The sequence below is a fragment of the Martes martes genome, assembly GCF_963455335.1.
Source record: "Martes martes genome assembly, chromosome: 5".
Lineage (NCBI taxonomy): Eukaryota > Metazoa > Chordata > Mammalia > Carnivora > Mustelidae > Martes > Martes martes.
Window position 1 is genome coordinate 165,618,833 of NC_137892.1, and position 10,881 is coordinate 165,629,713.

Consider the following 10,881-nt stretch of genomic DNA (forward strand, 5'->3'; position numbering starts at 1 on the left):
AGCAAGGTGGGGAGCTACATGCGGTGTCCCCTCAACTACCAGGCCAGAAAAGCAACAAGAAACAGAGTCCAGAATGAGACTCGTCTCTCTCAAGAGGCAGTCACTTCTGGATAAGGGGCTCTCCCAGACCTGCACCCCCTGAATAGACCTCGCTTCTGAACCCCACATTCACACACTCAACTGTCTGAGGACCCGAGACGAGCTCAATCTGCCCGTGACTGGGCAGTCATCAACACCTCAGGGGTCCCGTCTGCCACAGCTCATCCCAGCTTTATACTCTCCTACTGTGACAGCCTGCTGCTCTCCCTACAACCTGAAATCTGCCCACGCCACAACTCCGGTCACCAGCGTCCCCCCCCCCCCCCCAGCTATCAGGACACCCACTCAGTAAACACTGCCAAGGTCCTACTGAGTGCCAGGCACTGTGAACACAGCCGTATCTGCCCCCGCCTTTACGGCTGTAGGACGGCAGCAGGTACCATCAAGGCAAGAGGGAAAGTTAATCAAGCTGGCGCCCTAAACCGCCTTGGGGGAAGCAGGGAAAAACCTCCTTGAGCAAAGGACGAGCTGGGCTCTGAGAACCTGTCTGCGCAGGAAGTGCAGACGACCATCAAGAGGCGTGGGGGGGCTCGGAAGACACGAAGAGCCCGGGCCGCGCAGAAGCCGTCCCGGGCCGCGCAGAAGCCGTCCCGCCCTACCTGTGGGGTGGAACTGCACGAACTCCAAGTCCTGGCAGGGAAGGCCTGCCCTGGTGACCATCGCCGTGCCGTCACCGGTGCTGGTGTGGGCAGACGTGCAGCTGAAGTAGGTGCGGCCGTAGCCTCTGGGAAACAGACGGGCAGCAGAGAGAGAACGGTGATGCACAGGGAACCCTCGGATCTGCCCTTCTGACGGCACCGGAGTGGACAGAGCGGCCCAGCAGCAGTTACAGGTGCTGTGGTCCGTGCCCTGCTGGGCAACCGGGCTGGGAGCCCGAGTGACAGAGAAGGCACTCTCACTTGTACCTCAGTGCACTTTGGTGCCGAGCGACTTCCTGATAAGCACATGCTACGTTAACACTAAAATGTTTAATGTCTACGGATCCACACTTTTTTTTAAAGGTTTAAAATAACAGACCGACGGTGTACGAAATGGAACTTACTTATTTTCATCATGGGAACAAACTACCCCAGAAGATCGGTACAAACACAGTACCCACTAAAGCAAGAGAAGCTAGTCCAGAAAATGTCATGTGCCTCCCCAGACCCGTTTCTTCAAGGATCCTCCCAGGTGTGAACGGAGGATACGTCCCTGCCCACCTGAGGCAGCCGCCATGACTGTCCCCTTCAAAGATACAAACCGGAGGCTGGCGAAGCTTACTGTGCTGCTGGGTTAGGTCACCACCTGTGATTAAACTAGTCCATAGTGCCTCCATCTTTGTTTGAAGAAACTGAGACCCCACCTCCCTACAGAGAAATTAAATACAAGTCAAGACTCCTACCCGGTGGCCACAACAGTGTTCTTGGCTCTTATGCGATGGATGGACCCATCTTCTATGCACAGTGCAATAACACCACGACATTCCCCATTTTCCATCAGGAGATCCAAGGCAAAGTACTCTACAAAATAGCTGGTATCATATCGCAGAGACTAAAAAACACGAGAAAAACAAGGTTCCCACAGTGCCAACTGCATTTATGCTGTTAAGCTGACACTTCACCAATACTGCTCATGTGAACAGGTTCGAGGCCCTGATCTGGCGTGTAACGAATGGACAGCGTGAACTCTAGGAGAGCACCGGGTCGCGTCACATCAACCACAGCACGGATGCTGTTGTGTAACCATGCAACAGGTAGCCTGCTCTCAGCTGTATGACCAGAACATGAGGACACACGTGTCACGTACACCACAGAAGACCACACAGCTGCTCCATGAAAGTAAAGGGCCCTCATGAAGCTGTCGGCTCCCCCACGTGACACACAATTCCACCAGATGGGCAGATCTTGTCACACATCTGTCAGCGCACTCAGCCAGAGAAGCCACTGGTGCCCTAACATTTGTAAGTCAACACTTTGTCCCCATCTGGAAGCAACAGTTCAGAAAACTGATTATTCTCAGTCAGTGTTCTGATACTTCAGAATACCGATTACCTGGCTATGCCAAAGTAGGCCCTGATTATCCAGTAACTACTGCCCCCAAATCTTAGTCCAGTCTGAACGGTTCAGTATTCAAACACCCAGTTCAGGCACTCGGAGGTGCTGAGCCATAAAGTACTTGTTCACTTCTCACACCTCGTGTGGCAGACCGCAGACCGCCACTTCAAACACAGCATGTGACGACTGTCAGTTCCATTTTCTAAAGCAGACACCTCCTCATTAACGATCACACAATTACTAAATACATCCTACCACGCTCCTCTGATGTTTATGAAGTGACCCCGGGGCTGACACTGACATTGCGACCTGTCCCCAGGGTGGCCTGTTTCCGGCTCATCCCCACACACCCGGCCTAACTAGACTGTATCCCGTCAACCGTCAACCGGCGCACCCAAGGCGGCCTCACCCTCCCATACAACGTGTGCAGCAGGGAGTGGCCCGTGCGGTCAGCCACACAGCAGCACCGGTGGGCCTGCCCGCCTTTCCCAAACTTGAGGCTCTGTCCGCCAAAAGCACGCTGATAAATCCTCCCGTCTTCAGTTCTGCTAAACGGCATGCCGTAATTCTCTAGCTGGAAAATAGAAAACAGACACCTCGTACCTTGTAGGAATCAGGACATTCACAGCTACTTGACACTAAACAATTTCAACATAAACCTGCAAACCCCCAACCAATACATTCTATGAAAACTTCAACACTTTGGAAAAGAGAAAAACTTCGTTATAAAAGGACTGAATGGTTAATGACAGGAAAGATTTCCCTTGTTCCATCCACTCGTTACCCTTCTTTGGACAGACCCCATCGGCCTCAAATTCTCTTCTGTGTTAGGAACAGACCACGTGAGGACACTACCTCTACCACAGAAGCAGGGGCCTGCTCTGTCATGTAGTGGATGGCGTCCTGGTCCCCCAGCCAGTCGGAGCCTTTCACAGTGTCGTAGAAGTGCCACCTCCAGTTGTCCTCCTCCATGTTCCCCAGAGCAGCATTGATCCCTCCCTGCAAAGAGAGAGCACCCTTACAAGCTACAAGGAGGAGCCCCAGTGGCATTTTCCAAGCTCCTGCTTTGCCTCTTGCCCCAGAACTGGGTTCAGGGAAAGCCAACCGCTTTGAATTAACAGTCTGTAAGGGTCCTAAATGCAGTCCGGTCACAGGACCTCCCTCCGCCTCAGTCTCCTCACCTACAAGCTGTCTGGAGGGTTAAGTGAGGTTACATGTGCGACACTCATCACTTCCCAACCTGGCACACAGAAGATACTCAACAAATCCATCTGGGATAATTTTATGATGAAATGTTCGCAGTGGTATTTACCGGCATATGGAAAAGGAGTGTTTACTGTCAAGTCAGAGTCGGAGAAAATGGCAGTACAGGACAAATGTAACACCTGCACTGTTCCTCTCCAACTTAAAACTGTAGTACCCCTCTCTTTTTCACAACTGAAGGCACAAAGAACCTCCCCCCGTTTTCCAATTGTTCCTCAGTCCCAGCTTCTGAGTCAAGCAACCCACGCTTGAACCCCTTTCCCACTTGGCGCTACTGGGCCTTGATTTCCCATTATGTTTAGTTCCCAGGAAAACAGTCCCTAGCACAGAGCCAGGAATCCTGTAATAGACATGCAGCAAAAGTTACTACATTACTTCCTCCTCCTTCTCCACCCCCTTCAACTGTAAACCCAAACTCATTTCCAGTTAGAAATGTGGAGTACCAGAGTAGCAGAACAGAGAAAACCTAGTTCAAAATAACACAGAAGTACTCGGCCCGGTGCACACACAGAGGCTGTTATTTTACTGCTACTACTAGGAAAAATCAGGGCCACAGACATCTAGTCTTCCTGGAATCCCAGCTGCACAATTTTGTTTTCTTAAAGTAATCCCTGAATCCCACGTGGGGCTCAAAGTCTCAAGTCCAGGATCAGGAGCTGTGCGCTCTGGCCAAAGCCACCTAGGCGCCCTGCGGGAGTGCACTGCGGACTCTCCAGGCCCGCTGATCTCATCCTTCCTCCAGGTACACCTGTTTTCTCTAGAACCAATATTCAAGTTATCCATTTCTTACTCTTTTTATTATATTAACATTCCATTATCAGAACACCCTATTATTTTGCATTATTTATGTTTACATCCATTTTTCCTTTTAGATAATATATTCTCCAAAGGTATATGTTACTTATTTTTCAGTTTACAAAACATCACTTTAGGACAAAGCTACTTGGGCAGTTATGTGCCTGAAGAATGTTTCTGGACACTGAATACAGGCTACAACAGTAATTAGGGCAGCTTTTATTGGCTCCTGGGAAGTCACTATATACTCTGCTATCTCTATAAGGAAATGTTTCAAATACTGGAAAAAAAAGTCCAGTATGATTTTGGAATACTCAACTGGGATACTACCTACAGTGTGCCAAGAAAGAAAACGAAATTACAAAATCACTGTGTAACATTTCACCTTACTTTTATCCTCCTCCCTAAATTCTGAGCATTTGAAGGCCAATGCTCTTCCGTCCTACGCATTTGGGCCATCACCAGAGCTCCTCACCATCGTATTTAACGGGGCCTGCACCAAGGCTGTGGCAATAAGATTCAGGGCCAATGGCACAAGTCTGGAGACAAGCTCATTTCAGGTTGGGAGAGTATGGTGAAGACAAACCATGATGTGGGGAGGGGGTCTAGGCAGGTGCTCGAAGAAGACCTGAGTGTAACGGGAGCAGGAAAGAGTGTAAGAGGCCCCAGAAGCAGCTCTGGCCGGAGGTGAAGGCAGTGTGAGCACTGTGAGCACAGACCCTCAAAGGTGAGTGAGCCAAACGGGTGCAAGGAGCAGGGCGAGACAAACGGGGCTACAGCGTGGCAGGAAGGAGGGCTGTGGCAAGAGACTGTGCTCGGCTGTGCAGGTGCCCAAACCATAAATGGAGCCCCCTTCTCTTACCTGGGCTGCAACGGTGTGTGATCTGGTAGGAAAGAGCTTTGTGACGCAGGCCGTGTTAAACCCAGCCTCGGAAAGGCCAAACGCAGCTCGCAAGCCTGCCCCTCCAGCACCAACCACCACTGCATCAAATTCATGGTCCACCACTGGATACTGTGTAGAAATCTGGGAAGGAACAATTCACCTATCAACCAAGGACCGCGGGTGCAGCACGAGAGCTTGGAGAAAACGGAACGGGCAACGAGAACGGCTTCGACGAAGAGGGACCTCCACCCTGCGGGTCCCCACAGAGTGTGTGACGGGGGCAGCCCAACCGACAGGGCCAACACACAGTTGCCAAAAGGACAGCCCTCATCCTAGCACCCGGGAAACACACTGTGAGGTGAAATGCTTAGGAGGGATAGCCTCGGGGCGCCTGGGTGGCTCAGTGGGTTAAGCCTCTGCCTTTGGCTCAGGTCGTGATCTCAGGGTCCTGGGATCGAGCCCCGCGTCAGGCTCCCTGCTCATGGAGCCTGCTTCCCCCTCTCTCTCTGCCTGCCTCTCTGCCTACTTGTGATCTCTCTCTGTCAGATAAATAAATAAAAAAAAAAAAAAAGAAAAAGAAAAAAAGAGGGACAGCCTCAGCAAGGAACTGTAGATGCAAAGAACAAACAACACCGATCAAAATATTAGTTCTAAATATGGCTTTTCTATTAAATTATCTTTTCATGTTTGTAGCAATATATACACATGTACGTTTATGTGCGCAGTGTAGACCATGATTTCCCACCTGCGATCAGCAAGATTCCCATGGCGATGTTAATATGGTGTCTCCCTTAGGTAAGCACATTTCCAGTCCACCTGGGCAACCACCTCAGCACTGAGGACTAGGAACCCTGTCTCAGGACCATGCTTGTGTTTGCTTGAGAAGGTGCCCACTAGCATTCAGTAACTACTGGGAGCTAATGAGAAAAGACCTGTGAACCAATGTGTCTTCACCAGAGAACGGAACGGGACCAGTAAGCACAGAGAGCCTGCACACGAGTGGCTTCATGGTCCTGTGTCATCTGTCACAGTAAAAAGGGCTCATCTATTATCTGTATTTTATTATTTTGCTGCTGTGACTTAAATTTTACTCTGGTTTATAGATGCCTATGAACTACAAGCAGAAAGTGTTGGTGGCTGTTCTTACATCTGTACCACAACTAGGTACCATACACTAACAATAATTTGAGCACCACTGGAGTGAGAATTTTTTCCTTTAAACAGGAACTGTGTATTATTCCAATATACTGAAAACTGGTACAGATCATTACTGTTCTAAACCAAGGATGTCATTTTTAAGGGAACAAAAGTTGTAAACTTACTGAATCGGAAACTTTAGCAGAAGACCTTTTATTCCCGTCAACAGCGAAGTGAAAACCGAGGGTGCCAGTCTGCCACGTCGCTGGCCACTGCTGAGACACAGATGGAGAGCATTAAGTGTCTTGAACAAGGAAGGATTAGCCATCAAAATCTCCCCTGAAGTCATTAACCCTTTCAGCACCCAGGTGCTCCCTCTTCACCTAGACAGCTTAGCTGGGGTCCTCTACTTAATTAACCCTGATGGGTAAGGAAAGGCTAAGGACCCAGGGCGGGCGTAACTGTCAAGGACCAGGCACACGAGGAAAAGCCCTCCTAAACGAAGTCTGTTTCCAAAGAGGACACTGACAGACCCAGAGAAGAAAAGGAACAACTTCACGTTAATTTCTTAATTTAGGGTTCTTCATAAAGAATGGGAAAGGTATCTGTTTTTGCTCAAGTGGCAGTTTGTGAACAATGAAGCACTTTTACTAGATGTGTCGGTGACTCTTCACCCTAGAGCACCACACCGCTGCAAGGCCATGCAGTTCACTGCAAGAGGCGCTGGACAGCTGTCGGGAGACGCCTTTCCTAGAAGAGGCTGTCTGGTTGTGCGACACCTGGGCACCAGTGGGATCGGCCCTTCACTGTTAACACCAGGACCCCACGCCCAGAGACGCTCACAGTCTTGCTTCCTCACTCCCCACATCCGTGCTGGGCTCGAGGGACGTCCCCTCTCATCTGTCCCAACTCCACGGTGGCGTCCCTCTGTCTCGACACTTGTCTCTGGCCTTTCCCTGGATAAACCCTACAACTCTCCAAGTTTTGGCTTAAATGCCCCACCCTATAAACACTTACTCAAGAAAAGTGGGATCAATGAAATCAAAGCCCAACATGAGGCCACATCCTACATATATGAACCAATTTATGAGGCATGTCTTTCCACTCTGCTGACTGCATTTTAGAAAACTACGAACAAAATAAAATTTTAGCAATCTCATAGAGAACAGTTTTAGGAATTAAGTACACTTAACAGTGACAGAAGGGATGCGAGAGATGTTTTAAGTATTCTGCCATTTGGAAGAGACGGTATTTATTCTGTGGGGTAAAAAAAAAATTATTCCATGGGACAAACAGGTGGGGAATACACGAAGGGGAACGAGGCAGAATGCAAAACCGACCCTAACCGAGCAGTTCCGAACCGAGACTTCCTTCTGAGATTAAGGGACCGAGGCCAAGGCTGCAGGGCCTGGCCACTCGCAAAGTGCAGGTGCCTCCAACCTCTAAGCTTCCTCCAGCTCTGAGACGAAATGATTGACACAAATTGTTGACCTAATGCTAACACTCCATTACAAAGAATCTGTTGGATTTCTAAGTAGATCTGAACTGATAAAAGCAATATTCTTGAATTCCCCAATTTCAACTTTAAATACATTTGTTTTTATTGACATAAGCCAATTTTTTCTTTCAGAAAATTTAAAACCTAAAAAGAATATTCTTGTTTTAGAATAATTTTAAAGTTGGTAAAATCACATCTTAAAGAAGTTAAGTAAAAGAATTTTAATACAAATGTTCTTGAAAATATTATGAAGTACAACATAAAGGGAACAGTTCCAAAGAACAGTACCTTTTGCAATACCAAACTAAAACTAAAACAGAAACAGTGAGCACCCCCACCAGCTGAGTGGGGAGGTGAGGCCATGAACGCAGCACACCTGTCCCCCCTCATCTTCCTCAGGAGACCCACCGGCTCTAACCCCAAGTAATGAAGACAACTTGAAACTGTCTGGGAACTGCAACGATCCGAATGGCCAGGGGCACAATTATAAAGTTGTGACAGTACAGGGAGAGACCGATCCTGCTACAGGAATGATTACCAATCTGACCAACCTCAAAGTGTGTATGGAGGAGGCAATTATGAAGACCTATGATCACAAGAATCTGCACGTGGATGGGCCATAGTTTGCAGCTGTTGTAAGCACAGCAGAAAATGTAGCCGTATGTATCTGGGAAAACCGCCAGAAATTTCTTCCTCTGGGCGTTCTTTATAAAGTAAACGTATACAAAACTGACAATAATACGGTCATCTATAAAAGAGAATAGCTTTTAGGGGTTAATACCGTAGAAACAGTAATTTCTTTCCGTATTTGAAAAAGATTGGTGGGTGGGTAGGTAGGTTGGTTTGTTTACTTATTTATTTAGAGAGAGAGTGTGCATGAGTGCGGAGCCTCATATGGGGCTCAATCCCAGGACCCTGAGACCAGGGCCCAAGCTGAAACCAAGAGTCAGAGGCTTAACTGACTGAGCCACCCAGGCGCCCCTTAAGAAAGGTCTTTATCCTCTTGGACTATCAAGAAGTCTTCATGTAACTGTTATACTCCCACACTGTATTCCGGAGTGCCTGATAGATTGAAATCATTGTACGTTAAGACCTGTTGTGAATTTAAATCTATAAAACCAAATTTGTAAAACATCCCGAGCATCATTTAGAGTCTTTTATCAACAGATTAAAAATCACTTCATTTTCAGTAAAATGTGGTACAGAATTTAAAGGCAAAATAAATCAATAAATCAATTTTTGTCCTTCCATTCTCGTTTGTAGTATTATATTTTTCTTGGTATAATATGAAAAGCAAACATGTTTGTAAGACTTACAGTAGAAGAAACTTAAAATACATATACATGTGATGGCACAGTCTGGAGACAAAGACAACATTCACTTCTTCCTTGAAGATGTTTCGAGGATTCACTCAGTGAAACATGAGACACACCAATCACCCAGGCCATGTGCTGGAGGTGATGTACAAGGACTGAGGGACACACCTCTCCTGTGCACATCGCTTGGTGCACTTTTGCACAGCTTGCTAGTGAGGAACAGCACAATCACTGAACAGTTGTTGGAGTATCAGTAAACTAATACATTTGTCTGTTTCCAGACCTTTACCGCCACCTGTACAATCTTAATTCAGAAAACTGACGAATACTCAAATGTATCAAATCCCGTGACGATAACCAACACGGAAGGATGTGTTATACTGTAAAGCATCTCTTACATCCAGGCTTTCCTAATCGATCCTATTTTGTTCTGATCATTAAACTTACCCGCTTCAGCTGAACTATAAAATAAATAAAATAGAAACAGTGAGATTCCGTAAGCATTTCTTCTTTCTCAAACGTTCACACTGAACAAGGACAGACATACATACACACATGGCTTAAACACTGGCAGCTATTGTTAACGAAATCTTTAACAAATTATCACACCATCTCTCTGTGGAAAATAGAGTACTAGCTTTTCATCTGAATCCGATCTGAGGAGCAATTTTACAATTTCGAGAGCCCAATATTAACCCAATTTGTCTTTAAACTCTTTCTGTGCCAGTTATTAACATTTTTTGAAGTAAAACTATCAAACAGGACAACATAGAGAAGAATAAGGAACTCTCCCTCAGGGGCAGAAAAGCAAGAAAACACAGGTGAATTAATTAGTGAAAGGAAGAAAACAGTGAAAAGTGTGGAGTCTAGCAAAGTGGGGTGTCCTCATCTAATAACATACACCTACAATCATGAACAAGAAACTCATCTCTACAGTCAGAAAAGCAGCCAATAAAGGGTCTGAAAGTGGTTGCGTGACCACATTGGAAGGACCGAGGATGTGGGAAGTAAGACGGTTTGTGTAAACTAAATCCTCATTTTAGGCATAGTGTGTCTTATGTCCATTTTAGGTAGAGTGTCTTATGTCTAGGACATAAGTGTATGTCCGAAATGGATAAAAATACACCTGCGTATTAGCTAGAAAAATGGAGGTAAACACCAGGGGCCAATAACAGAAATAATTCAGAACTGATTCCACCGGGGAACAGGTCTGGGGAAGGAGACGGGTCTTACTCCTTTAGCTTTCTGTACTCCTTCACTTTTTTCTCCCCCCACAACTAAGTGTAATTCTTTTTATAAAAAAAATAAAAGTTTCTAAAACAGGGATGCTTAAAACACAGTTCCGAAGATGACCATGCACGGGCTGCCAGCTGCAGGCTGGGGCCCGGAGGAGCATCACACAAGGGTTTCACGGGTCATCTCACAGAATCCTCGTTAAGCCCACAGGAAAGGGAGTCCACCCAGGGTCTGCACTCACGTCTCCCTGGCTGGCACCAGGTTTTGTACATTCCCCCAGATAAGGCGCCTTTGGAAAAATCCCTGCGACTCCAAACTCAGATGCATAACCTGATCACATGTCAAAACCAAGCCACAATTTTTCAAGCAAACCAGAAAAAACACACAGAATGCAGAACTGAATGCCACTGCAGTATAATTACCCCAAGAAGCAAAATGAAAGGTTACTGCCATGACCTAAATAATGTGATTCTCGATACACCGTTACAACGATTTCGGAACAATGCGTTCAAAGAAAGGAAACGGACTTACTCCAGACCAGCACTCTGGATTTCCATTTCAAGAGTCTGAGAAATCTCATCTGAGGCGGTTAACCAGCAACGACCTCAGGTCCTCAGCTGT

The 10,881-nt window shown here is 46.9% G+C and overlaps 1 protein-coding gene across 2 annotated transcripts in view; it reads right to left on the minus strand.

Annotated features, from left to right (window-relative positions):
• Window positions 1-10,881, minus strand: part of SDHA (succinate dehydrogenase complex flavoprotein subunit A) — a 29,064-nt gene that overhangs the window by 16,162 nt on the left and 2,021 nt on the right. The window contains exons 2-7 of one of the 2 annotated variants that reach the window (XM_080803574.1): window positions 6,396-6,485; window positions 5,053-5,214; window positions 2,988-3,131; window positions 2,542-2,706; window positions 1,481-1,629; window positions 699-823 (exon numbers count right to left, since the gene is read on the minus strand). In XM_080803574.1, the coding sequence (XP_080659700.1) occupies window positions 699-823; window positions 1,481-1,629; window positions 2,542-2,706; window positions 2,988-3,131; window positions 5,053-5,214; window positions 6,396-6,485 (835 nt within the window). The remainder of the gene's footprint in view (window positions 1-698; window positions 824-1,480; window positions 1,630-2,541; window positions 2,707-2,987; window positions 3,132-5,052; window positions 5,215-6,395; window positions 6,486-10,881) is intronic. The other variant, XM_080803575.1, reaches the window with a different exon arrangement.